The following is a 27,087-nucleotide window of genomic DNA, read 5'->3' as shown; positions in this document are numbered from 1 at the left end:
TAGATCTGTCCTTCCATTGTACCATCCATCAAGGCCAGGCACAGCAAGGGATATAAGATTAGAGAAATTGGAATGGATTTTTCCTTCTACTAAAATAGTTCCAGGCAGTTGTACTCAACTTCATTAACTCAGCCTATACTCTTTTCTGGTTCTCTTTCATGTGTTGCTTTTGTTTGTTTGTTTTAATTGGTAAGAATTTTATATTGGGAAAGAATTAACAAAGGAAAGAAACATGATATTTAAGAATCTGATCATCTGAAACAACACTATTGTGTGGATCAGCAACACACCTTTGTTAAGTTAGTAAAAAATTTAAAGAGAGGTATGTAAAAACTTTGAATCATAATGAAATGTTTTGGAAGATTTTGTTTTTCTATTAACTGATTAAATAGTGTGATGTTCATGTCCTTCCCAGTCTGCCACCCTGCCCCCATCTTCAGGCATATGCATCTGTGAGAATACAGCAGCCCTTAGCGTACAGAAGAGTGATGTCGACCCTGCTGCAGAGCAGTTCCTGCCAGTTTTGAGATTTGGGTATAAGGCTCACACACTGATGGGTGCTGAAAATTCTAGCTTAATACCAGTGAAGGATGTTTCATAGGCTTTTGGTGGCACTGCCAAATAAGCAAAACTGAAAAGTTTTGAAGCAGAGAATGTCAGGAATCTACCATAGCTGGGATTTAAACAGGAAATTATGTAGTAACACGTAAATGCCCTTTCTGGATTATGTAATTGAAAGAAATGTGTTTCTCTGACAGAGTGAAGGTACACTTCTAGCAACTGGTTCATACGATGGGTTTGCCAGAATATGGACTAAAGATGGTAAATGAAACATTCTTTTGTTGTTGTTGTTGTTGTTGTTCTAAGTTATAAAGCTTGAAATAATTTTGATATTTTCTTTTTTGAATATTAGGTAACCTTGCTAGCACCTTGGGGCAGCATAAAGGCCCTATATTTGCATTAAAATGGAATAAAAAAGGAAATTTCATCCTAAGTGCTGGAGTAGACAAGGTAAAAGAACTTTAAGTTCTGTAAAAGTCAGTGTGTTAACAGAGTATAATTGGAAAGTAACCTTTTCTCTACTAATCACGTAAACAATAAAACATGCATATTTGGGAAATACAGGTATGATTTATGATTATAATAGAAATGTTTTCTTAGATTCTTAGATTTTTCTGTCAGGTCATTGCTGAATCTACTCATCAGAATGCCTTCACTCTTTGTAGCGTGACCAGACTCCTCATTTTTACTTCAATTTGAGCCATAGTGAATGTCATACTTTCCATACTCTTGCTTCCCTTCTACAGATTCTAGTTTATCTCATTAGTGAATATGGTTCTGGAGTGATTCCATGGGAAATCTTAGAGCCAGTCTGTTAGCTGAACTCCTGGTGCTTAATTGAAAATGTAAGAAATACAGGATATTCCAGCTTATTTTACCTAATTAGGCTGATAAATATGTATAGATTCGAAAAAAAAATACCTTCTTCATTTTCTTAATATATTCCTTTACCACACCTCTCATAATGAATGCAGGGTTAAGATTATTTGAATCTGGGAAAATACATGTTTGTAGGTAACTGGATGCCTTGTCAGAAAAGAATCGGAGAGAAAAAGGAAGCAGCAAAGTGAAGGAGGCCAGGAATGGGAGGGGGAAAGCCCTGTTAATGGTCACTGCTGCTGCGTAATGCACTTCCAAAATTATAAAATTAGTGCTATTAAAAGCAATCATGAATATATCCATTCAGATTTATGTTATGCTTTGATGTAATAAAGAAGACATTGTTTTAAATATTGTCAGAATTCAAGCTGCCCCTATATGTGAATGTGAGCTTTAAAAATGTAAGTATTCAGAATTAGCTGATTACTTTGTTACCCAGGGATTTTTCTCCTTAGAGCTAAACAGCTATAAAAATCTTATATTAAATAAACTATTGAAATGGAGTTTCTTAAGCAGTCTAATATAATTTCTGCTACTTTGTAGACAACCAATAATTGTTATGTGAAGTACGTTAACTGATGAAAAACTATCAGGGTAAAGTTAAACTGCTTAATAGTCATTAACCCCTCCTCACCCCCACCCCCAAATGGAGTATATAGCCTTGTTGTACTATTAGAAATAAAGTAAATGTTAAAAATTAAATCCACTCTGACATTTTATATTGCTTTAATATAGTGAGGAATCTAATTTATGCATCTATAATAAACTTCTTAGCAGTATATTTTTCCTTTCAATCACAGACTACAATTATTTGGGATGCACATACCGGTGAAGCCAAGCAACAGTTTCCTTTTCATTCAGGTAAATCTTCACAGTTTATAGGAGAACTACAGCTTTCTTCTTTATTTCTGATTAAACTTTTAAACAGCATGTAATTCATTTAAAACCTTGACATATCAGACACCAGTCTTGTTGCTAGTTCTTCGAGGGGTTGATGTTCCATGACTTTCAGATTGTTAATTGTCAGAAGATCATAAGAAGTTTTCTGTGAAACGTACCGTAAAAAAGCATTCGGGGGCTGGTTGGTGTTATTAAATGGTAAGGACATAGATTTTTTTAATTAGGAGGTCTAGGATTTAATGTTAGTTCTACCCCACTTAACAAGCTTTAAGGCTGAGTGAGTCACTTACCTTTCTTGGCTTTATTTTCTTCATCTGAAAATGAGGAATAATAATACTTCTGAGGATAAGATTAGGTAATGTATATGAAACTACTGTATAAACTACAAAGTTAAGGTTTTGTTGTTAATTTTTCATTTTGAATTGCTGTATCTAAATCAGTCCTCCTATGTACATAAAATAAAAAGTAGGCTTTTTTGTAATGTCACTGGAACTTTGGTGCTACAGATGGATTTCTCTTTAAGAGACAATTCGATACTTAAATCTGATAAATTTGATCCCCCTAATAATGTGCTCTAATCTCCATGATCTATAGCCATGCAACAGGGCGTATAACGAGCCGGATTTTAGTACCTGTGCTCCTTTGTATCTGCTTTTAGGGAGTTTCCTTATGACAATAACCGATGAACAAGATACCTAATAACTATTAAAATAGTAGTTTTAGTACTACCTGATTTAACTGCTTTTTTCACTATTTTGTTGTGGTTCAGAGAGTTTTTATTTGGAGGCTAACTAAAGTAACTCCAATTGTTTTCAAATCTTTGCTAACATCTTTTTCACAAATAAACACTAGCACAGCATCACCTTTAACTTAAAGGTATAAGTTACACCTTTAATGGAAACTTGCATTTCTGGCATTTTGCTTTTTTTGTCTGTCTGTTTAGTGTGACTGAAAAATCCAAAGAACGTAGAGTTATTTTTATTTAGTATTTGAGTAACATAATTTTGCAAGCATTATGTAAAACAATTTAGCTTGGTTAAAGCTTACCACATCAGTAGCCATGTACACGTCAGTTTTTATTCACCTTTGCTTCAAGTCTTCACCCGAGTAGAATTATCTTGGGCCTCTGGCTTTTTGATGCAAAAGTTTCTCCTACCTCCTAGGAGTGATGGAATAATAAAATAACTGTGTATAGTACTTTTACTAGTTGCTATATAATATGTACCATCTTTGTACTAGAGATGCTGCTCTGTGTATGCATGATCTCATTTAGTCCCAGCTACAACCTGATGAGGAAATAGGTGGTAATGAAGGCGTTTTACAAGTAAATAAGGTTTTTACTAATGCTATTCTTTCTTACCATGCTATTTGGCATTTTAAACAGCTTTATTGAGGTATAATTGACATAATTATACATATTTAAATTGTGTAATTTGATATGTGTTGAAACCATCACCACAGTAAAGACAATATGTCTGTTAGCTTCAGAAGTTTCCTTCTGTCTCTTTGTGATCTCTGTCCTCTACCTCCAGGCAACCAACCACTGGTAGTCTTATTGTCACCAGAAAGTAGTTTACAGTATGTGAATGGATTACACAGTATATTCCTGCTCTGCATAATTTTGATTTCCTTTCAGTTGATAAGTAGTATTTCATTATGTAAATATACCACAGTTTGTTTATCCATTCACAAATTTGGTTGTTTCCAGTTTTTGGCTATTACAAATAAAACTACTATCAACATTCATGTATATGTCTTTATATGGACCTGTGCTTCCATTTCCTCTATGTAAATACGGGGGGATGGAATGGCTGTATCATATGGTAGGTATACATTTAACTTGTTAATAAACTGGCAGGCTGTTGTCCAGAATTTGCATTTTCCACACCAGTTTATATTCTCATCAGCAATGGCTGTCTGGTTCCTCTATATCCTTACTACTAGCACTTTGGTATGTGGTCCGTCTTTTTAATTGTAAGATGGATGTAGCTGTATCTCTTTGGTTTTTGTTTGCATTTCCTAATAACTAATGTTGAGCATCTTGTCACGAGCTTATTTTATCTTTATGTGTTTTTTTGGTGAAGTGTCTATCCTATTTAAATTTTTGGTTCTTTAATTTTGTTTTCTTATTGAGTCTTACTGAATTTTGTGAATTCTTTATATATTTTGGATGCAAGTCTTAATCAGGTATTTACAAATATCGTCAGACATTCTTTGGCTTGTCTTTGCATTGCTTTGACAGTGTTGCTTGAAGATCAGATGTTATTAATGTTGATAAATTCCATAATTTATTAATTTGTTCTTTTATGTATCATGCTTTCAGTGTCAATCTGATTTACTATTCTGTTGACTTGATGTGGAGTTGAGGTCATTGATTTAAGACCTTTCTGCTTTTCTAAAATGGCTATTCAGTATGTGAGTTTATCTCTAACTACTACTTAGTGACATCGCAAAATTTTTTGTATGTTGTGTTTTCATTCAGTTCAACATGCTTTTCTACATTTGATTTCTTTGACCTCTGGGTTATTTAGAAGTGTGTTAAGTTCTTAGTTTGGGGGAATTTTCCAGAAATCTTGATAATATTGGTTTCTAATTTAATTCCCTTATTCCTATAAATGTAATTTAGATCAAGTTGCTTGAAAATATTATTCAACTCTTTTATAGCCTTACTGATTTTTCATGCCATCTATTATTGAAAGAGGGGTATTGAAATCATCAACAATAATTGGAAATAATAATTTCTATTGCCTTTGAAGCTCTGTCAGTTTTTGCTTCATTTATTTTGAAACAATTTTATTAGGGAACACTTAGGAATGTTGCCTCATGTTGAATTGACCCCTTTATCGTTTTGTTAGTAACCCTTTTTTTCTCCATTTAATTTTTTGTTCTCTGGAATCAATTTTGATATTAATATAGCTCTTCCAGTTTTCTTTTGATTTGTCTTTACATGGTACATATTTTTTCCATACTCTTCAGTCTATCAATGCTTTTATATTTAAAGTGAATTTTATCTAATCAGCATATATTGCTTGTTCATTCAATATCAACCTTTATCTTTTTATAGTAATGTTTACATCATTTACATTTATTGTGATCATTGATATGATTACATTTAATTTAATCATTTGTTTCTCTCTTATTAACTCTTTTTTTCCTGCCTCCTAAAATAAGTACAGTTGTGCTACTTTAGTGGGTTATTAACTAAATTTTTTAACAGTCGCATTAAGATTTGTCACCAACTACATTCAAGTGATATTTTTAAGGGATTAAATATAAATAAATAAGTTTTACTCACGTAGCTACCAGTTCCAGTGCTCTTCATTCCTTTGCATAGATACATATTTCCATTTGGTATCATTTCTTTTCTGCCCAAACTTCTTTAATAGTTCTTAAAGGGAAAATCTGATGGTGAATTTTTTTAGTTTTTATATATCTGAATAAATCTTTATTTCACCTTCATTTTTGGAAGATATTTTTGTTGGGTGTAGAATTCTGGAATTGACAGGGTTTTCTTTTTTTCTTTCAATACTTTCAAGACAATATTGTCTCTTCTCATTTACTTCATTTTCAATTTGAAATTGTTACCATTTCCATTCTTATCACTTTGTACATAATTTGTCTTATTTTTTCTGGCTGTTTTTGAGATTTTCTCCTTACAGAGCTGATTTCGAACAATTTAAATATGCCATGCCTTGGTAAAGTTTTCTTCATGCTCCTTATTCTTGGAGCTTCTTAGATCTGTTAGTTCTTAGTTTTCCTCAAATTAAAAGAAATTTGACCATTTAAAAAAATTTTCCCTCATTTTCTAAAAATCCAAGATTCTGCTGGCATGTTTATTAGTCTGCTTGACATTCTGCAGTTCACTTATGCTCTCCTTTTTTTTTTTTTTTTTCCAGTCTTTATTCCGAACCCTCTTGTTGTTCAGTGGTCAACTGTAGTTGCAGGTGCTTTGATGTCTTTGTCTGCTAGTTCTAACATCCAAGTCTGTTCTGGGTCAGTTTTGATTATTTGATTTTTGTCTTCATTTTGGTTATATTTTTCTGTATCTTTGCATGCCTTGTTACTTTTGATTGGAAATGAAACATTGTGAATATTACCATGTTGGTTGCTTCATATTTTTGTATTAGAAATATTTGTTACCTTTGTTCTGGGACACAGTTATGAAAATGGTTTGATCCTTTTGGATCTTGCTTATAAGATTTGTTAAATGGCAGTGAAACAGTGCTCAGTATTGAAGCAAGAACCTTAAGGATACTTTTAACAGTATTCCATAAATCATGAGGTTTCTAATATAACTGGTGAATATAGACACTGTTAGCAGACTTGAGTATCAAACATTGTTTCTTGTAATCCTCTTGAGTGATTCTTTCCCAGATCTCAGCTAATGTCCTCACACACTTTTGCTGATAAGTACTCAGCTGAATGTGTGAGTAGGACCCACTGCACATTTTCAGAGTGCTCTGCATAGCTTTCTCCTTTCTAGTACTATCTTGTGAATTCTAGCTGCCTTGGTCTCCCCAGATTATCAGCTTTGTTTATTCAGCTCAGGAATTTCATTGACTTCTGCTAGGGAGATCTCTCATCCCTATGTCAAAACTTGGACATTTTTTTCCAGGTTGTAATCTCGGGCAATTTTGTGGATACATTTTTTTGTTGATTTTCCTTCTCTCAGGAACAACTGTCTTTTGTTGCCTAAAGTCTAGTGTCTTAAACTGCTATTTTATATATTTTGCATATTTTTTGGTGGTTTGGTGCAGAAGGTAAATATGGTCTCTGTTACTCCACCTAACCAGAAATGAAAGTCTACCATGCTTTTTAAATTACTGTCATTTAATTCCTGCACTCAATGTTGTCCTGTGTACACTCTTGCATAAAGCATAAATCATGGCTATAGATGTGTTACAGTGAGTTACCACTTCATATCCATTAGGGTGGCTATGAAAAATAACATGTTTATGAAGATGTGGAGATTAGAACCCTGATACTTTGTTAGTAGATATGTAAAATTACACAGTCATTGTGGAAAACAGAATTACAGTTCCTCAAAAAGATAAATATGGAATTACTGTATGACCCATCAATTCTATTTGTAGGTAGGTATATATTTAGAAGAATTGAAAGCAGGGACTTAAACAGATTCTTGTACAGCAGATGTTCATAGCAGCATTATTCACAATAGCCGAAAGGTGGAAACAACCCAGTGTCCATTAATAGATGAATGGATAAACAAAATGTGGTCTATACAAGCAGTGGATTATTTTTCAGCCATTAAAAAAAAAAAAAATGAAGTTCTGGCACATGCTACACAATCCATGGACCTTATATACATTGTACTAAGTGAAGTAAACCGGACTCAAAAGGACAAATAGTATGATTCTACTTATATGAAATAGCTAGAATAAGCAAATTCATAGAGACAAAAAGTAAACTATTAGAGGTTATCAGGAGCTAGGAGTGAGAGAAAAGAGGCGTTATCGCTTAATGATTGGTTACAGTTTCTGTTTGGAGTGATTAAAAAGTTTTGAAATAGTAGTCATGATTGCACAACATTATGAATATAATTAGTACCATTGAATTATACACTTAAATGACAAATTTTATGTTATATGTGAACACAGTATTTAAAAATTAATAATGTAATAAACCAAAAACCATCAAATTGTACACTTTAAATGGGTGAATTTTATGGTATGTGAATTACATCTGAATAAAGCTGTTTTTAAAAAAAGAGTAATAAATGCCTTTCTTCCCTTTTCTCATTACCTTTTTAACTTACGAAGGATGCACAGGTTAACAAAAATAAGTCAGAATTGGACTCAAAAATCTGAATCTTAGCTCCAGTGTTTGAGAAGTTTGTAAAGTAAGGAAGTATGTATTTTTAGATTACTCCGATCTATAACTATTGTATCTTATAGCCAGGTATACCACAGAAACATTAATCATACAACTTGTGTTGCAGCATTCCCCAGCTTCCCCCAATTATCTTTACCTGGTTATACAGTTTGTTTTTGTTTTGAATCTAATGGTTTATTTGTTTGAATGCTACTTCTTATTTTCTCAGCCACCTATCTGATACTTTGCAGTCGACTTTGTACCAAATTCATACCCTGGTACATTATGACAGATACTTGACCTTCTTTGTAGCATTTATTATACCTTTGATTGTCTTCTAAATTAATTAGACTTTTCAGGCCCCTTTTCCTTGCTTTTTAATACTTGAACAGATTATTTACCTAAGAAACATTTTGTTAAAATTACTTTTGAAATGATATCTTAAGTAATAATATTAATGTCAGAATGAAAGTGTAGTGTAAGTAGTTCCTGAATCAGATTCCAGGCACAAAAACAATCTAAACCAGGTAATCCAAGAAAGGGAATTTAATACAAGGAAATAGTTGCAGAGGTGTTGAAAGAGTGAAAAACCGAAGAATATAAGGTAACTCAGAGTTTAACAACTGCTGGAAACCTAAGACTGTAGAGAAGGTGGCAGAGTCCAGCTGCCCAGTGGGATTTGCAACTTCAGAGAAGAGACTGCCTGGCAAGAACAGGCACCATGGAGTAATAAGAGCCGCTGCCAGAGAAATGGGAGCAAAATCTCTTGTCTCTCTCCTTTCTCTTGACTTTGGGCTCTTGATGATCTCTTCCACTGTATGAACCCTTCTAGAAACCTTGTAGGCACTGGAGCCTGTCTGTAGTTCATGCGAGTCAGCCACTTGGGAGCAGAGCATAGGTGAGCAGAATGTGGTAAGGAATGGACTTTGAGAGCAAGGTGACAAATGAACAGGGCAGTTGTGTGCGTTGCTCTAAGTAGTGATGCACACAAACAGCAGCAGAGTTCACACATGGTGCTGATCAAAGCTGGCCTGTATTTTTATTTACCGGCTGGTTTAAGTAGGATTCTCTCAGAAGCAGACTTTGAGCCAAGCATTTGAGTGAAGTGATTTACTAAGGAAACCCTCCCAGGAGAAACAAGTGAGGAGTTGTGGGAAGCTGATGGGAAGGGGAAGGAGCCAAGGAAGGGAGCAGTTTCTGGTGAAGCAGGCCCAGTCTCAGCATGATAGCCAGAAAGGTCTCTGGAGTGTTTATTTACACGTCAGAATTTTTCTCATCTTAAGCCAAGAGTGTTAGGTTTTTTAATCCCTCCCACTCCCAGCTTTATGCCACTAGCCACCTTTTGGAGGATATGGACAGCAGCAGAGTAAGGTAATTCTCCGAATGAGTTTGCCCCTGGTAGTTCTCTGAGCATGATTGCACTCAGAAGCTGGGGAATGGATACACAGCAGAGGTAACCAGGCTCTACAAGGGAGAGAGGAAACCAGAAGCACCCCCAGTAGTGTTGCCTAGAAATAGTTACAGCCTGAAGTTTAGTCCACTTGCCAGCTCTAAAATTGTGTGTCTTGGTTTTTTTAAAAAATTTTTTAATCTGGTGGGAATTCTTATAATTTGAAATTTTGTGCAAAAGGTGAATTGATGTTAATATTTTTATATACCACTATACTTTCCATAAGGTTGTTTTGGTGGAGAATTAATTATTTTTTATATAGCTTCAGATTTTGTGCTCTCTGCATAGGAAGTTTCTATTAAATATGGTTGTTTTTTTTTTTTTTTTTCCCATCTTGTATTTCTTTACTGACTTAATCCAAGTAATATCCCAATTCCCAGTTTTTCATTGTAGAAATATACCCAAAGCTAGTTCTCCTCTGATGTCTGGTCATAGTACTCCCATTAGCTTCCTTGAACTTATTCCAGATTTTAGTATTTTACCTAACTTGTCTTTAGCCAGGTAATAAAAATAAAGTCAGTTTCACTGTTACCCATTTTCCTTTGTCTTCTTTTTTTTTAAATGTCTTGTTCTGAAAATCGATTAAATATTTATCAGTCGTAAATGCTTTAATTCTTTTTCCTTTCTTTTCGCTGTTTCCATAGTTGCAAGCCCTCACACATGACATACTCTTTAGCTTATCAGTTTGACAGTGCTCAGAACACCTATTTACAGCATGTTTAGTCTCAGCATGGCCAGTTACTGTTAACAATTAGAAATAAACAGGGTTATTTTGTGTTTTCCCTTCCTATAAATACCATTTCTGACTTCCTTTATTAGAATGCTTTATGTCTCTAATACTGAAGATAGACTGCTTAAATTTAACCTTCCTGTTTGTCTCCTTATTTTTTGTTGTTGTTGTTTCCTCTAAATAGTAAACTTGTTATATAAAGGGCTAGAAAGTAACTTTTAGGATTTGTAAGCTACAGAATCTCTTGCAGCCTGTCAGGTCTGCCTTTGCAAAAACAGCCATAGATAATATATAACCTAATGATCGTGGCTGGGGTTTAAGAATACTTTGTATATGGACACCAAACTTTGAATATCATGATTTTCACATTCGTGAGTCTTTCATTGATCACGTTTAGGCCTACTGCCTGCCCCCCACCCCTACACACACACCCCACCGCAGCCAAATAAAATGTAAAAGCTATTTTTGGCTAATAGGCCATAGAATGTCCCCACCCCTGCTCTAAATCCATTGTTTTGGGTAGGCTCCTATTGTTTAATCAGATTACTTGTTGTTACCTTAATATGCATTGTGTACCTAGCTGCAGGGAAAAATTAAAGGACAGAAGCTTTAATCATAGCAGAGCTAAAATAAATATTAAATGCCTACCAGTTTTGGGGCCTTTGAGGTTTTAAATGTATAGTGACATAGATTTTAAGACGTATTTGACAAAAATCTCTCGAATAAAATGTTGTTGAGATTTATATACAATATTCCAGTTATCAGTTGAGTAGATACTGGGAATGATACTTATTCTGTGTAACATTTGCCTAACTTGTAATTTACAAAGTGCTTCCCACACACATCATCTCACTTGATTTTCACAGTATCCTTGTTTACTAAGCTTAAGGGTTTTATCCCTGTTTTCTAGAGGAGGAAAACAGCAGGAGATGTTAAGTCACTTGATTAGAGCCCACTACTTGTTAGGGAGTAGCAGAACTTTGCAGAGCTTTCTTGTTCACTGAAAACTCAGCTGGATTTTAGAAATAAAAAATACAGCATCACATTTAATTTTATCATTTGCAAATGAGAAACCAAAAATTCATTGTTGGTAATACAGAGCGTGCTCTCGAGATCACTGATCTGATTACCAGGTCAGTGTACTTTAGTTCCTATTAGGCTACGTCTGATGTAGGGACAACTAAACTGAAATATATTAATTTTTTTTTTATATTTAGATGTCATAATTTAAATTCTGTTTCCTTAAAAAGTATAAAGTAGAATGTTTACATTTCTGTCAGCATGCTTAATGTCCAACCACCTTTGGTTTAAAACTAAGGCTTTTAGATTTCAGTACATGTGGAATGAATGCAAACCTCGCCTTTTTTTCTTTTCAGCACCAGCATTGGATGTTGATTGGCAGAGCAACAATACCTTTGCTTCCTGTAGTACAGATATGTGCATTCATGTCTGTAAATTAGGACAAGACAGACCTATTAAAACATTCCAGGGACACACGGTGAGAATGCTCCCTCCTTCCCCCCACTTTGAAGTGATTCTGATGAATAAGTAATATTTCATAGTGGTTTTGAAGTATGTGCGTTTAACGTCCAAAGAGCAACCCAGTCTGTAAAATGAAAATGTGATATTTACTGTTATTTTTAGAATGAAGTAAATGCTATCAAATGGGACCCAACTGGCAATCTCCTGGCCTCCTGTTCTGATGACATGACTTTGAAGGTAATTCGGATAGTGGGGAGAAATGGGGTGGAGATGTCATACAGTGTGGCTGCTCTGGCAATTTGAGCATTGTTTAGAATGTCTTACAGTTCATTGAGTGCTTAAATCTTATTTTTTTCTTTTATGAAGGATTTCAAATGTTTGAAAATGACATTTTCCATTAAAAAGGATGGCTGCATGATAATTATGATCCTAAGAAATGTGCTGTTTTAAATTGTGTTCGCTGTTAGGAAGTCATATTGTTACAATAAGTGTATTTAAACATGTAAAGATTTGACTAATATGCAATGAAGATCTTTGTAGCGTTCATAGATTTGACTGTATTAATTTGATTTTGCCTGTGGAGTTAATATATATCATCCTTGCTGGGAAACTGATAGATAGTGGAGAGAATCCTTTAATTGGTGAGTGAACCTAGTTGACATGCCAGCATCCACAGCTCAGCATTTATGGTTTTCATTATTGTGTGGCTAAAAGCCAAACTATCACCTAGGCACATCACATACCAACCACAGGTAGCAAAAATAGACATTTCTAGATAAAGAACAGCCTAATACTAATCTCCAAAATTAATAAAGCCTTTTCCTGTGACATGCTAACTACTGAAAATAATCATATCCTTGACTTTGCAGTGCCAGTAACTAAAGACACGATGACCTTTTCAGTTAGCATAATCATTAGGGAAAACTGCTTTTCCTTCTCCCATGAGCAGACTAAATGTAATCTTGGTAACCTGGTGGTTTTCTTTCTTAAATACCTGCTGCATTTTTAGTTATTAGTTTTTTCTCAAGCTTAGGCTCCCTTGCAAACATAGCTAGTAAAAGTACATTTCTTAATGCTTTTCTCTCTGAGTTTACTTTTAATGCGTGCGCATTATGCTAATAAAATGGAAAAAAAAAAAAAAAAACTTCTGGAACAGAATGTAGCTAATACGAGAATATGAAGGAAGGCCTGATTAGAGAGCCTAGTGTCCTGGATTGAGTTGCAGCTAGAGAGAGTTTGACTAGGAAGTGTTAGCTTTTCTTTGTCCTAAGAATAATAAAAGGTCATAAAATTTAAATCAGAAACTAGAGAGATAATGTGTAATAGAGCCCTATTCTGGGAACAAAGAACATCAAACAGGTAAGAAGATCATGTTAGGCTTGAACATTGCCTTTGAGTCGGTCATGCAAGTGGAGGTGCTAGTTCTCTAATGCTCAGAGAACTCTCAGCTTGACATAAAAATTTAGAATTTCTCAGCAGTTGTGGTCATTCAGAGCCGTAGGCATAGACAACTGTAGGTATTAGAGTAAGAAAAGAAGGAAACTCAAAAAAAAAAAAAAATCTTGAGAAACTCCAGTTATTACCAGCTCAAGAAGAATAAACTGTTTTAAAAAGTGAAAAAGAATGACACAAGTGGAAAGAGTGTGCAGACAGGAATATTTCAAGGGGGTTGTAGATGGGAGTGGTCAGCAGTATCAGTGCTATTGAAAGGTTAAATGCAATAAGTTTTGGAAACATTTCTTTTAGGTTTATTTACATGAAGTTATAAATACCAAGGATACAAAAACCCTATGCTATTGCTTCATTATCTCTAATTAATTACATTGCTCAGCTAATTTTTGTTTGTCAGCATTTGGGGTTGGTGTTTATTTTTGGCAAGATTTCTTCCCATGTGTTTATTGAAAGATTTTGTCCGAATTACTCTCAGTGTAGATTTCTCTTGATTTTTGCTCAAAAATACTAATGAATTTTTAATCTACATACATAGGCATATTTTCAACTCAAAGGCTTGTTCTCTACTTGTCATTTTAACTTTATGCTTTGTTACTTTTCATGGTTTCTATAAATGATTTAAAAAAACTTTTTTATTGTAAAGAACACTTAACATGAAGCCTACTTTTAACAGATTTTTAAGTGTGCAATTCAGTATTGTTACCTGTAGGCACGATGCTGTACAGCACATCTCTAGAACTGAAATTCTGTATTCCTTAACTAGCAACTTCCCTTTCTGCCTTTCCTCAGCGTCGTTTCTTTGCTTCTGTGAGTTTGTTTCTTTTTAGATACCTCATATGAATAGAACCATGGAGTATTTGTCCTTAAGATTCATCAGTTGTCACATATTACAAGAGTTCCTTCTTTTAAAGGCTAAATAATATTTCATTATATGTATATACCACATTTTCTTGGTGGACACTTTGATTGTTTTTCACATCTTGGGTTTTATAAATAATGCTGTAGTGAACAGGGGAATACAGATATCTCCTTGAGATCCTGATGTCAATTCTTTTGAATAAATATTCAGAAGTGTGATTGCTAGATCATATGATAGTTCTATTTTTAATTTTTTGAGGAACCTCCATACTGTTTTTCACAGCAGCTGCACCATTCTGCATTCCCACCAACATTGTGCAAGGGTTCTAATTTCTCTCTCTTCTCGCCAACATTTATTCCTTTCTTTTCAATAATAGCTATCCCAACAGGTGTGAAGTGATATATCATTGTAGTTTGATTTGTCTTTCCCTGATAATTAGTAACATCAAACACTTTTTCATATACCTGTTGGTCATTTGTATGTCATCTTTATACAAATGTCTATTCAAGTCCTTTGCCCATTTTAAAATTGGGCTATTAGGTTTTTTGCTGTTGAGTTGTAGAAATTCCTTATATTTTTAAAGAAATTAACCCTGTATTGAATTTATAATTTGTGGGTATTTTTTCCCATTTTATAGGTTGCTTTTTAAAAATTTATTTTATTGTATCCTTTGCTGTACAGAAGCTTTTTAATAATACTATATAATTATACTTGGCTTTTCTTTTTTTTTTTTTTTGCTTTTGTTGCCTATGCTTTTGTGTCATACATGAATTATTTTGTTATTGTAACTTGCTTATCTGTTTACTGCATTGTAATATATTTCCTGATTTTAAATTTTAAAAGCAATTTATAATGCAGATATTGTATTTAAAGGACAACATAAAAACTAATGCCTTAAATGTTTTAGAAACATTACCCAGGAGCTTATTGAATATTAAAGTTTGTACCATATGAGGCTATCAGACGTTATTTTAGAATTGTAGTTTATTCGAACCCGAAGCCTCACAACAGTGAATATTTGGAAAGGACTTAACGGCCAATTTGCCATTTTAAAGAGAGAGATACATACATTCTACTACATTTTAACTTCTTTCCAAATATCCTCTTGCTCTCTATAATTATTGTTATGGTTATACCACTTACGATTTCAATTGGCAAGATAGTATTTTCAATATATCTTTTGTATGGAAAAATAATTATATAATGTTTTTTTCTCTTTTAATTAGATATGGAGTATGAAACAAGACAATTGTGTCCATGATTTGCAAGCACATAATAAAGAAATTTATACTATCAAGTGGAGTCCAACAGGGCCAGGGACAAATAATCCAAATGCCAACCTTATGTTAGCAAGGTAATATTTCTGTTTTACTATTTCTTTTATAAGTCTTTTACAAATAAAACTTCTAATAAATATGACAGGGAATTAGAGAAGATTTCATGCAATGAGAATGTATCCTCCAAGGAATTTTTTTTTTTTTTTAATGGGAATTTTTAAACAGTTGTGTTATTTCAGGTCAAAATGGATTTGGGAGGCGGCAGGATGAAGGGATCTGGGCATATCAAATATTAGCCGGTGATATCAAATATAGATTAAAACCCAAATAATTGAGGCACAGTGCAAAAAAAGTTTATTCGATGTTTAAAAAAAGACAAAGTTGATAGTCAATACAGTGTTCATAAGCATGGATCAATATAGAGGAATTATTTGAAAAGCAAAGAATACAATGAGTTAGCTTATTTACGTTTTCCAATTCAGGGACTTGGAGATGCCCTAAAGCTGCCTTTTGTCAAATATTGATATGCTTTTCGTGAGGAATGCGTGGCTAGTTATTAGGAATGGCTGAATATTGTAGATTGCGGGTAGGGCTAAAAGTATTTTGTTACTTATAAAATCATATTTTTTTTTCTCCTTGTCAGTGCATCCTTTGATTCTACTGTTAGATTGTGGGATGTAGACCGAGGAATTTGCATCCATACTTTGACAAAACACCAAGAGCCTGTGTACAGTGTAGCTTTCAGTCCTGATGGCAGGTATCTGGCAAGTGGTTCTTTTGACAAATGTGTGCACATCTGGAACACACAGGTATGTCTGAGTTCTTTAAATAGTCCAGTACTCTTATATTTAATAAGACGCATTAGCCCGTATGAATATTTCTTTTCCTTTTTGGTTGTCATTCTTTTTGTGGCATTAATTCAGTTCTTAGTTTTTAAATGAGTACTTTTTTTTTTAATTTACAGCTAAGTAGAGATTAAAACCAACTGAGGTTATATTTTCAGAATTTAGAAGTAACTTTAAGTTCTTTGTTTTATTTTTTCTAACAGGTTTGGAGACAAAACATGAGAGTTTAAGATGCATTTATTGATATATAATTTCATAATTTTCTATAAGAATTGTCTTTGAAGGAGCTATATATGAGTAGTAAAAATATGTACTAAAGGACAAGATTTTATGGCTGAACACAATGATTTATCAGAAACAAACTTAAAATTATACTAGTTTTTTAGGAACAGTGCTATAGAGAGATTCTTTCCTAAAAATGGAGAAAATTGCTTGCTGCTTTATTTTTTTCCTTTCTCAGTGTTTTAGTTTTTATGCCCCATATATTGTTTCATTAATAGCAGTCACTTGACTTGCCCCATTTCTCTTCTTCAGTGATCAAGCTCTTTGCTGGTTCTAGTACAGACATAATAAGTTATTTGGGCTGTTTCTCTCTGCAGCTGACCATCATCGCAGTAGGTCAGACTATTTTGCATAAATCATCATTTTCAAGTATTATTTTTCATTAAGTTATATATTCAAATAGTCCACCCTTCCAAAAAAAAATATAAAAGTTTATTTTTTTTTTCATTTATATTTTTAACTCCCTTGGAATTTTTTTTTTAACGATGTGAGGTAGAGATCTAGTTTTTATCTTTTTGTGTGGCTAACCAGTTGTGTCAGTACTCTTTGTTGTCCCTCTCCTGTTTTCTAATGCCACTTCCTTTATATACCAAGTTCTTATGTGAGTTATTTATGGGTTTTCTTGCATTCCACTGATAAACTTGTGTATACCTGTATCATTAGCATACTTTTAATACTGTAACTTTGTAAGTCAACCCTAATTAAGTCTTTTTTTTCCTTCATTAAAGGTTTCTAATTTCTTGATAAAGATCTTCTGTTTTCCTAATTTATTCTGTTTTATGGATTTTATTGTTATGAATAGCATTTTAAAAATATGTATATTCTTTTTATTTACTGGTGGTTGCTTATGTTTGAAACACTATGAATTTGGCATATCGGCAGTGAATCCATCAGTCTTTCTGTGCTCTCTTATTATTAGTTCTAATAGTTTATATTTCCCTTTGGCTTTCCTTTCACTTTAATCTTTCTGTTATGATTGACTTAGCAGAGGCCTTTTAGATGTACTCTCTAGATAATCCAACTGTTGAATACATTTTCAGTCACTCGTATACTCCATTGTGGGAAAATAAATTTAAATGAAATTTGGGTATAGAACTGTAGAATTCTAACTGTTTAGGTTTTTAAGGGCATTTGAACAGCTATTGATACCACATCGTTGTATCACTATTGTCTATCAAAAATATTTTACTTTTTTTCTTTTAAGTTTGAAAATAGTAAAATGCATCTAGTGAGTTTTTGGTGCAGAAAAAAGTTATCTTCTTTTTGTCATATATACATTTAGTTTTTTTCTTTAATTACTTGGATGATATGTTACCTAAGCATTTGCCAGGTCAATTGTTGAAGTCTGTTCCGAACATATGTGCAGATTTGAGTCACTGCTGATGACCACTTGGCCTTTGTTAATGTCATAGCTCTGGCTTGTTGACCAATCAATTATAGATTAAATCAAGCTTAGAAATTGGTAAGTACATTTGAAAGAAAGTTTTTGTTTTCTTAAACTCCAAAGTTGACTGTTGTATAGATTCTACTTTCTAGATATTAGCAGATTTTCGATTTTGTTGGTGCTATTCCTTTCTCTCCTAATTGATCACAAATACTCAAGACCTACCATGCTCATACTTTTTCATTGATCTCTTAAATTGTTAGAAATTTTAGGTAGCAAAAAATTTTTTAATTTTAAAAAATTTAGAAAAATTCAAAAATTCAAAAACCAGTCGAGCCTTCTCAGCATAATAAGCTATAACAGTGCATCTACAGTGTTACCAGGCTGACTTTGAAGAGGGACAGCAAGGGAAGACAGTCTTCCACCTTAGTGATTAACTTAGGGTTGGTTGTCTGTGTAGGTATTTACAAGGTACATGTCTTGCTCCTCTGTTGTTTTTTGGTGGATCTGCTTCCTCTAGATTGCCTGTTAGATAGCTTTCAAACTAAGAGATACTTTCCTGGGTTGTCAGGGCAGAACACCGGAAACATTTTTCATTGTTTTCCATTTTCTCACAGCAGAACCTCTGACCTTTACCCTGTTTAATGACTGGTTTCTTAGGAGAATACATTTTTGTATTGAGCTTTAATTATTCAGTGGCAGCTGAATGATTTTTGTTTCTATTGCTGAAGGAATAAAATAATTGAGTTATAATTCAGCCAAATTGATGATGAAATTGTTAGTGTTCCACATTATACTTTTTTAAAATTTTTATATCTTTAAAGAATAATGTACATATATTCTTTTAGTGTTTTTTATAACTCCTATAGCTTAGGCTACTACTCAGTAAATATGGAATAACTAACAGACTTAAACTGGAATTGGCTTTACTAGTTTGTTGTAAAGCTTCCTCTTAGGATGTTTGTCGAAGAAAGTCTGTCTTAATTTTGTTTCTTTATATTTTGGCCAAACTCATGAATCCTTCAATAACAACAGCAACAATTTATTTTAGATCATGCATCGAATGTTTACTTTTAGCCATTGTTAACTGTCAGAGAGGCCAAGGATACCTTAGCTGAGAAAGGTTATCAATAAAAAATTGGAGAAACTCAATGTGTGTACGAATGGTTTTTTGAGAGCAGACTAGTGTTATCTTTTTATAAGAAGGTAATCATGTCACATTCCTAATACTTTAGAGCTTATATTTATTTTGGAGTTGAAGCTAAATTGTATCTTATTAAAAATAAAGCCATATGATATTTTTATCTCAATATTTGGATTTATAAGAGTATATGTTATTATTTTTAAGATTATTTTTTTTGTGTTTTTAGACAGGTGCTCTAGTTCACAGCTATAGGGGAACAGGTGGAATTTTTGAAGTTTGCTGGAATGCAGCAGGAGACAAGGTTGGAGCCAGTGCATCAGATGGTTCAGTAAGTAAAATACAGTGTTTCTGAAGGGAAGTCCCTGTGTGTGTGTGTGTGTGTGTGCGCGTGCGTGCGCGCGCACGCACGCAGTGAATACATATGACTTAATGTTCTTTTCAAAATAAATTTTATGATATAGTTTTTTACAGAAAGCTGTATATTTTTCATATTTTATTCAAATAATATAAAGAAAATTCAGGCTATCTTTGCCAAGAGAGTGTTTTCATAACCAAGAAATGGACAGTTACTTCTAAAACAAACCTTTATTAGTGAAATTAAGTGTAGCAGCATTCCATTCTCAGAGAGATTGGAATTTCCGATACCTATTTCTACCTTCTCTTTTCTGCAGAAGAGTGTTGGTGGCCTGGAGAAAGGGGGATAGAGGCAGTTGAGTCCTGCATTGAGGAATGTGTGATAGAGAGACTTTCAGGATGAGGCTGGCCAGCTCTTTACAGAAATACTAGTTGTGGCTTCCAAAGCTCTGAAAGCAAAGGGAAGATGGAAAGGGTACAACCATTAGCTGTTTACTGAAGGTATAGCTCAATATAATCTGCAGTAGCTTTTGTGAAGATCCAAGAGATAGGAAATTGTCTGTTTGGGGCATATGTTTTCTAGTTTTTAATTAACAGACAGTAAATTTTCAAAATTTTAGCCACAATTCTTCCTTTGTAGTATTAGCCATGGCTATTTCCTCTTGCTACATAGACTGTTTATCTGGTTTATTTTGGTTAAGTGCCCATTGCCATGATTACTGTTGCTTTACCAGTTTTGTGAACTTAGAACTAAGAAATAGATTCCGAACTGTAGTATAGAAAGGTTAAGCTAAAAATGTGCGATGAGATTCTTAACACACTGGTTGATTATTTTAATTTCTTACAGGTTTGTGTATTAGACCTTCGGAAATAGCGCTACTAGTTGGAAGCCATGGACCGACTATGAATGTGTACATAGCCAAAATGACTGTCCCTGACCCATGTACTGCTATAGTCCCACGTGAACCATGGCCAGTCCACTACAGCCAAATCTAAAAGAAATATATACATACAGTGTATATAAACAAAATTGCACCCTGAAGATGACAGAATTTTGTCACAGCTTGTGAATTCTGTTCACCAAGTGCTGGAATCTAATCTGCTGTGCTCCTAAAATAGCATTTAGAAGTTTTGGATATGAAAAACAGAAGAGAGAAAGAATATGCGTTATAAAAGCAGCCCATACATGTACCAGTTTTTGGATACTAATGACAGCCTTGTTTCTCCCCCTTTGAATCAGCAGACACCATGGATTATATTCTTTTTTTTCCCTTCAGTAGTTGAGCGATTTGTATGTACAGAGAAATGGACTTACAAAAACCTGCAGCAGTAGATTGTTCTTGCTTTTAAACTTTGTTTTTGGTTTAGTTTATGGATGCATGAAGTAAGGGAGTGAATCAGTTTCTTGTTTATATTTTTTCATCTTTTAAACAAAAAATTCTTAAAAATATTTTAATTCATTCTTTTGAAAACATAAATGTTTGGTACATTTTATGGCTCCCAGAGCATATATTCAAATGGTGCATGTTTTGGAAGGGGAAATTGGAAATTAAATGAAAATATATGACTTTGGTCATGTCAATCTGTAAGACATCAGTAAAAGGGTATTATGCTCTGTTTTTTTGTTTGTTTTGTTTTTGTTTTTTTGGTGATGTGGCTTAAATGCAGTAGTTTTTTGGGGGGGACATTTCTGCCAATTAAAGACTAGAAGGGCACAAAAAAAATTTTTTTAATACCATAGAGAAGATACATTAAAAAAAATCTTTTGATGTTTTGTAGCCATAACTAAATTATGGTTAAAATGTGCACTATTGTGAAAAGGAGCAAAGTAGGTTTGGGTTTTTTTTGTTGTTGTTGTTAGTTTGTTTTGCTTTGTTTTTTAAGAGATTAAACTGTTTCTGGATAAGGATTAGCTTCTCAAAGTGTCCATCATTCTGTGTAGAAGCTTAAATATGTAATGTAACCAAACTCCAGTATTAAAAATCTCATGTTATTTTCCTTTATACAAAGCAAGATAACGGCATATAACACTGCCATTACATGGCAAAATGTTAGCTACCTTAGTTTAAAAACAATCTTTAAAACAAAAGACTTGCTTCAAGGTGTTTTTAAATAGCAGTGGTTCCCCCCCCCTTTTTTTTTTTTTTTTTTTTTTTTTTTTTTAGTATAATTGCACTAACCTCCCTGCTGCTCTGATTCTGCATTTGTGGTACTTGTGACTACATTTTTTCACATATAGATAGATTTAAGCTGCTATTTTTTTTTTCAATAATCACTACTATATCATGTCTTTTACTCTGTTTATAATATCAAGTATTTTCTTAAGGATATGGATATCCAGTCAAACCTCTTCTTGTGCTCATGCAACTAAAAACTAAAATTTACAGAATTTACAATGATAGATAGCATGGAGCTGTTGTTTATATGTGTGATTAACAGGGTTTGTCATGATTAAGAACTGGTGTCAATTTTGAAGAGAATAGTTGTCAAATTTATATCTCAAAGATTTTAATTAAGGAATTGCTTATTATCAAACTTAGCAAATTTATAACACTATTTTCATCACTAATTATTTTGAGGCCTTTACTACTAAAATTTTAACCTCTGTTTTAAACAAACCGATTTAACCCAAGTAATGCAGCTTTGATTTTCGGCATTTGTTGTTTTGCTATTTTTATGGAACAGCATTGATTGAAGCAAGTCTTGGTTTTACTAAGGTAGGGTAGCATTTGCTATTGGTAAAGAAAATAAATACACTTAATTCCATAATACATTGTAATATGTACCCCAGTTGTTGTTAGTGGGGACTATGATACTGTAATAATATTTTTAAAAATTTACATCCAGAGAGGCAGTCATTCATGATGGTTTTGTGCCAGCAGTTTTTAGGGTTTTGGATCACATTATAGATATTTAGAACTATTATCCTGTGACTTATGTAGGAAACCTAATATGCTGAGTATCTGGCACTTGAAATCCTGCTTTTATTGCTGGAGGTCCACATCCGTGGTTGACCTCTGTTGTTGTTTTAAAAAAATAAATAAAAATAAAAAAATCTGTGCAATAATTTTTAAATGTGCTCCCAGGAATAGACACAAATGTTTTGAGTATGTTAAGCTGCATTTTCCTTTAGCGATGCATTTGTCAATTGCACTGAATTTAAATCTGAAAGTCAGAGGTGATTATTGATAGTACTTTTGTATTTTGATATGGACAATTTATTCATTTGCATACAGTTATTGACTTTTTCCCAGCTGATTAAAAGATAGTCAAGAAGTTCTGCAATATAGCTGCCAAAATAGACAGCTACATTTTTGTTATCATCACCTTTTTTTTTTTCATCTTTTAAGTAGCTATTTTACTTAAGCATAATAGCCACAATAGGACATATAAAAGATTATAAATACAGAGCTTTATTATCCCTATGTCTTGGGTCTTTTAAGTATGAACTTTTATCTGGAAGGTATCCATTTTGTAGGCTTGGGTTCTTTGTGAGCATACAGTTTATTTTTGCTGCTGTTCTCAACATCATCATTGCCTGCTGATGTGCCACGATGCTGCTCCAATAGACAAAAAATCAGATCGCCTCTTAATTTGAGCAGTAACACGATTGTAAGAGACCAAGTTTCACAGCCTGTAAAGTTCTATGTTTGAGGTTCTTGCTCATTTTCCCTTCTATTTTTTTTTTTTCTGAGAACTTATTCATGAAGCTCAACTGATTGCAGTAGGTTTTCTGTGGTATTCATTATATATCACTGTTGTATAGGCTACTGTAAGAAACTTACAAGGAAAAATAGAAAGGAAAACTTGAATGAGTAGAATACTTATTGATTAAAATAGAATAAAGAGCAGCTGTCACTCTTAAACATCATAAAGGAATCTTTCTTCTTCATGTAGGAAATCCCATAAGTTCTTATCATTTGTTCCAAGCCCCATTTTCTGTCATTGATCAGGTACCATCATTGACTTTCAAGTGACTTTTAAAGGTGGTAACTTTTAATTTCCTAATAGGTTTTAGAGTGCATTGAATTCTGTTTTAATTATTCTCTAGGTAAGTATGTTTTAGAATTAAACACCTTAACAGATACTGAAAGTGCCTCCTTTTGTGGTGTAAAAAACAAATTATGGTGCAAAAAGTAATCATTAGATTGAATTACATGACGGGGTTTTTTTGCTTTTTGACATATAAAAGTGTCAAGAGAAAGGCCAAAGATTTGTACATTTTCACTTATAAAGCACTCCTTTTTTCCTTAAACTTATTTCTGTCAAATTAGATTTAATGATAGAGTACTATTTTTAAGGAGCTGTTTATGTAGAATGATTTTGTTAAGAGTAATGTAAATTATTACTGAGTAGAGGCCTGAAGAGGAGTATGCATTTTTGCTATTTAAAGGAATCACAAAGGACCATCCTTACGTGTTCAAAAATGTTGTTTTACTAGAGAAGCAGAAAAATAAATTTCAAATGCAGTGCTATTTATTCTTCCCAAAGCAGTTTTCATTTTCTTAAGCACATTGCACATTTCTATAGAACCTGTGTTTATCCTCACATGCTAAGGATGGTACTTGTATTTGGTGAATTACTGTTGACAAGTTTCCACAGAAATCCTATTTCAGTGGACCAACATTGTGGCATGGCAGCAAATGCCAACGTTTTGGGGAATAGCAGCAAATCTACAAGAGACCCTGGTTGGTTTGTGGGTTTTTTTGTTTGTTTGTTTGTTTGTTTGTTTGTTTCCCTTTTGAATCAGCAGGGATGGAAGGATGGTAGGGAAATTATGAATTACTCCTTCCAGTAGTAGCTCTGAAGTGTCACATTCAATATCAGTTGTTTGCTTTTTAACATGATTCTAGTTATTGTAGATGAAAGAGAGAAAAGAGGAAGTGTTCACTTTTTTAATACACTGATTTAGAAATTTGATGTCTTATATCAGTAGTTCCGAAGTATTAATAGCATTCTTTATTTCTGCCTTTACTTTTACAGTGTTGAAGCAGGGTGAATAACTAAGGCTTTTTTTTTCCCCCCCTAGTAAGCTGTTCCATGATGTTTTCTTTGGAGTTTCTGAATAAGTTCAAGAAAACATTCTGCATGTTGTATCTAGTCTGATGTACTTATCCATCTCGTTAAAAACAAGCAGACTGCATTTTGTAGCTCTGTAATCCCTAAATACAGAAGTAATTTTCTTCTTTCCTGACTTTGACATTGTAGCTATACTGTTCTAATTTTGATTTTTACAAATCCTTTGGGTCTAATTCTGTGAGCCTACCTATAGCACTGGATTAAAATGTCTGTATCATTTCTTTAGTTATCCAGTTAACTTTAAAACTGTTGTAAAAGTGTAAACCAGCCCATGACAGTTTTTTGTACATGTTAAAGAACTTTATTGTTCAGTTTTCATGATTATTGTGTAAGGAAGACTGATTATAGATGTTCTATGCTGTCCTGGACCATGTTAATTACACTTATGATGTCTTTTGGTTCCACATCACAATGATTTGTCCCCAATGACCCTTTTGTCCTTTCTAGGCACATTTTTTTTGTTGTTGTTGTTGTTGTTGCAGTTTCCCTTTGCATATGTATTGCTTTGACAACTGTAATTTGAATCAGATCTGAAAGAGGTCCAGAATAAAATATATTTTGATATTATGTTGGCTGTGTACATATATAAAACCTTTGATATCTATGTAGTTTGTATAGCCTATTTAGTAGTAAAGAGAGAGGGATGCTATTTCTTGTTTACAATTCCTTGTTTACATTTTCATTGCATTTACCCCTCCAGTGTTCTATTGTAGAATAAACTTTTTTGCTCTGAGTTAGCCTTCATAACATATAATATGTCTTTTCTCTCCCCTACTGGTGTTACCAATTATAACAACTGCCATCAGAACCCAGACCACGGTTTTCATAAATATATTGTTTTCCAAGATATATACATTAAAGTAAGCCCATAGATAAAATTACAAATTTTACTATTTTATTATGTCTCACAGGAGATAAGATTTTTTAAATGAAGGGATTATTTACTATTTTTATTAAAGAATAATAGAGCATTTAATCAGCTAAGGAATAATTACTTTGGAATTATTTTGAAAAATCAATATTGTATTTAAAGGACATTGTTTCACAAAATCAAACTAAAAGAGACCTCAGATTCATTTGCTTAGCATGCAGTTGAGCACTAAACAATATATTGAAGATTTTTAGGACAGGATACTCAACTTCCTTAATGACATTTTTCTGCATATAAACCTATTATTTAATAATTTTCATCCTTACCTAGTTGCTTATGTTGCAAATGAATCTTATAATCTATTAGGAAAGGTACTAGGCACTTTCTAGCTTTAATTAATTCCAACTCCTTTAGTTACTTAGAGACTTTTAAAAGAATCATTGATCAGATTTGTTTTGTTTTGTTTTGTTTTGTAAAAACTTGTATTCTCCAGGTCTTTTATTTCCATTTCCTGAAGCAGCAACTAATACAGGCATAGCCTTGTCATGTTTTATTAAATGATAAGCTACTGCAGTTGCTAGAACTTTCTGACCATCTTTCATTTTCAGAGGGTTAACTTTTATTGCATGGAATAGATTGTTAATAATAATCTGCATTTTACACTTTTTCAAAAAATGTTGGTCTACTAAGGATTATGAGGTAAAGCTGAAATCAATTTAAGTAGTCATAGAAGGGGTTATTTTTAATTTCATACTTATACTTTACAATAGATCAGATTTCTTACCTATGATAATACATAGAAGATCAGATTAAAGTTTACTGTTTCCTCAGTATATTTATTTGCAAAATGCAGTGGAGGAAAAGACACCATGGACAATAGTTTAAGGTGCTTTTTCTCTGCTGTACCAAAGTGCTCTGTCAACAATGAAATGTTAACCCTATGCTACTTTTTCTGCATGTTTCTTCTCAAATGTCATCTCAATGCTATTTGTCCTAACTTGTAATATTTTTGTATTAAAATTTTTAGGAGTTCCTTGTAATTTCTTTTTAATTTAAAATATATTAAACACAAAGTGTTTAGTAAAGTACAGAAGACAATTATTAATGTTTCTTGGTTGTTGGGTTTGTATGATCAAGCGTGCAAACAATTCACATTTTAAGAACTAGGACCAGTGGGGTGGAATCCACACAGAAGATACTGCAATTATATTTTTGTTTAATTAGTATGTTATACTAATAATCCAATGTCAGAATGGGCTGCTTTAAGAGAAGCTGCACTACCAGAAATACCAAAAGCATAGGTTGGAGGGCTACGGGGCAGTACCACTGTGGAGGAATTTAAGCGCTGAATAGATACCTCAAGTAAGTGAAACACTCAAACTAAAAATCCAGTCACAGTGCACTTATTCTGAAATCATCAGACATTTGATGAAAACATCAGCTTTCAGAATCTGACACATTGACATTAGGGGGTTTTGAAAATTTTACACCTCGTCAAGTCCTTTTCCACATAAGCTTTTACCGACTTTAATTGCTATACACTACATGACTAATCAGGTTAATTATCTGGTATTCCAACTTGAGTACCAGAGGAACAATATCCCGTAGTAAAGAAAAAGGAGGAACTAAAACTGCACATTTGGCATGAATATCACAACGAAGACCTAGAGTCATCACATAATTCAAGTTGAGTTTAATATGATATA

The 27,087-nt window shown here is 33.3% G+C and overlaps 1 protein-coding gene across 9 annotated transcripts in view; it reads left to right on the top strand.

The window, feature by feature from the left end:
- TBL1XR1 (TBL1X receptor 1) overlaps positions 1-25,077 on the top strand; it is a 141,242-nt gene extending 116,165 nt beyond the window's left edge. For all 9 annotated transcript variants that reach the window (XM_016157534.2, XM_016157793.2, XM_036219638.1 and 6 more), the window contains 9 exons: positions 759-822; positions 914-1,011; positions 2,241-2,301; positions 11,729-11,850; positions 11,997-12,071; positions 15,372-15,499; positions 16,066-16,231; positions 19,304-19,405; positions 20,279-25,077. In XM_016157534.2, coding sequence (XP_016013020.1) covers positions 759-822; positions 914-1,011; positions 2,241-2,301; positions 11,729-11,850; positions 11,997-12,071; positions 15,372-15,499; positions 16,066-16,231; positions 19,304-19,405; positions 20,279-20,305 — 843 coding nt within the window. In that variant the 3' untranslated portion in view covers positions 20,306-25,077. The remainder of the gene's footprint in view (positions 1-758; positions 823-913; positions 1,012-2,240; positions 2,302-11,728; positions 11,851-11,996; positions 12,072-15,371; positions 15,500-16,065; positions 16,232-19,303; positions 19,406-20,278) is intronic.
- The last annotated feature ends 2,010 nt before the right edge of the window (positions 25,078-27,087 follow it).

Source organism: Rousettus aegyptiacus, unplaced genomic scaffold (genome assembly GCF_014176215.1).
Source record: "Rousettus aegyptiacus isolate mRouAeg1 unplaced genomic scaffold, mRouAeg1.p scaffold_m13_p_4, whole genome shotgun sequence".
In the NCBI taxonomy this organism is placed as follows: Eukaryota; Metazoa; Chordata; class Mammalia; order Chiroptera; family Pteropodidae; genus Rousettus; species Rousettus aegyptiacus.
The sequence above is the reverse complement of the archived record's forward strand: the minus strand, read 5'-3'. Positions and strand labels throughout refer to the sequence as shown.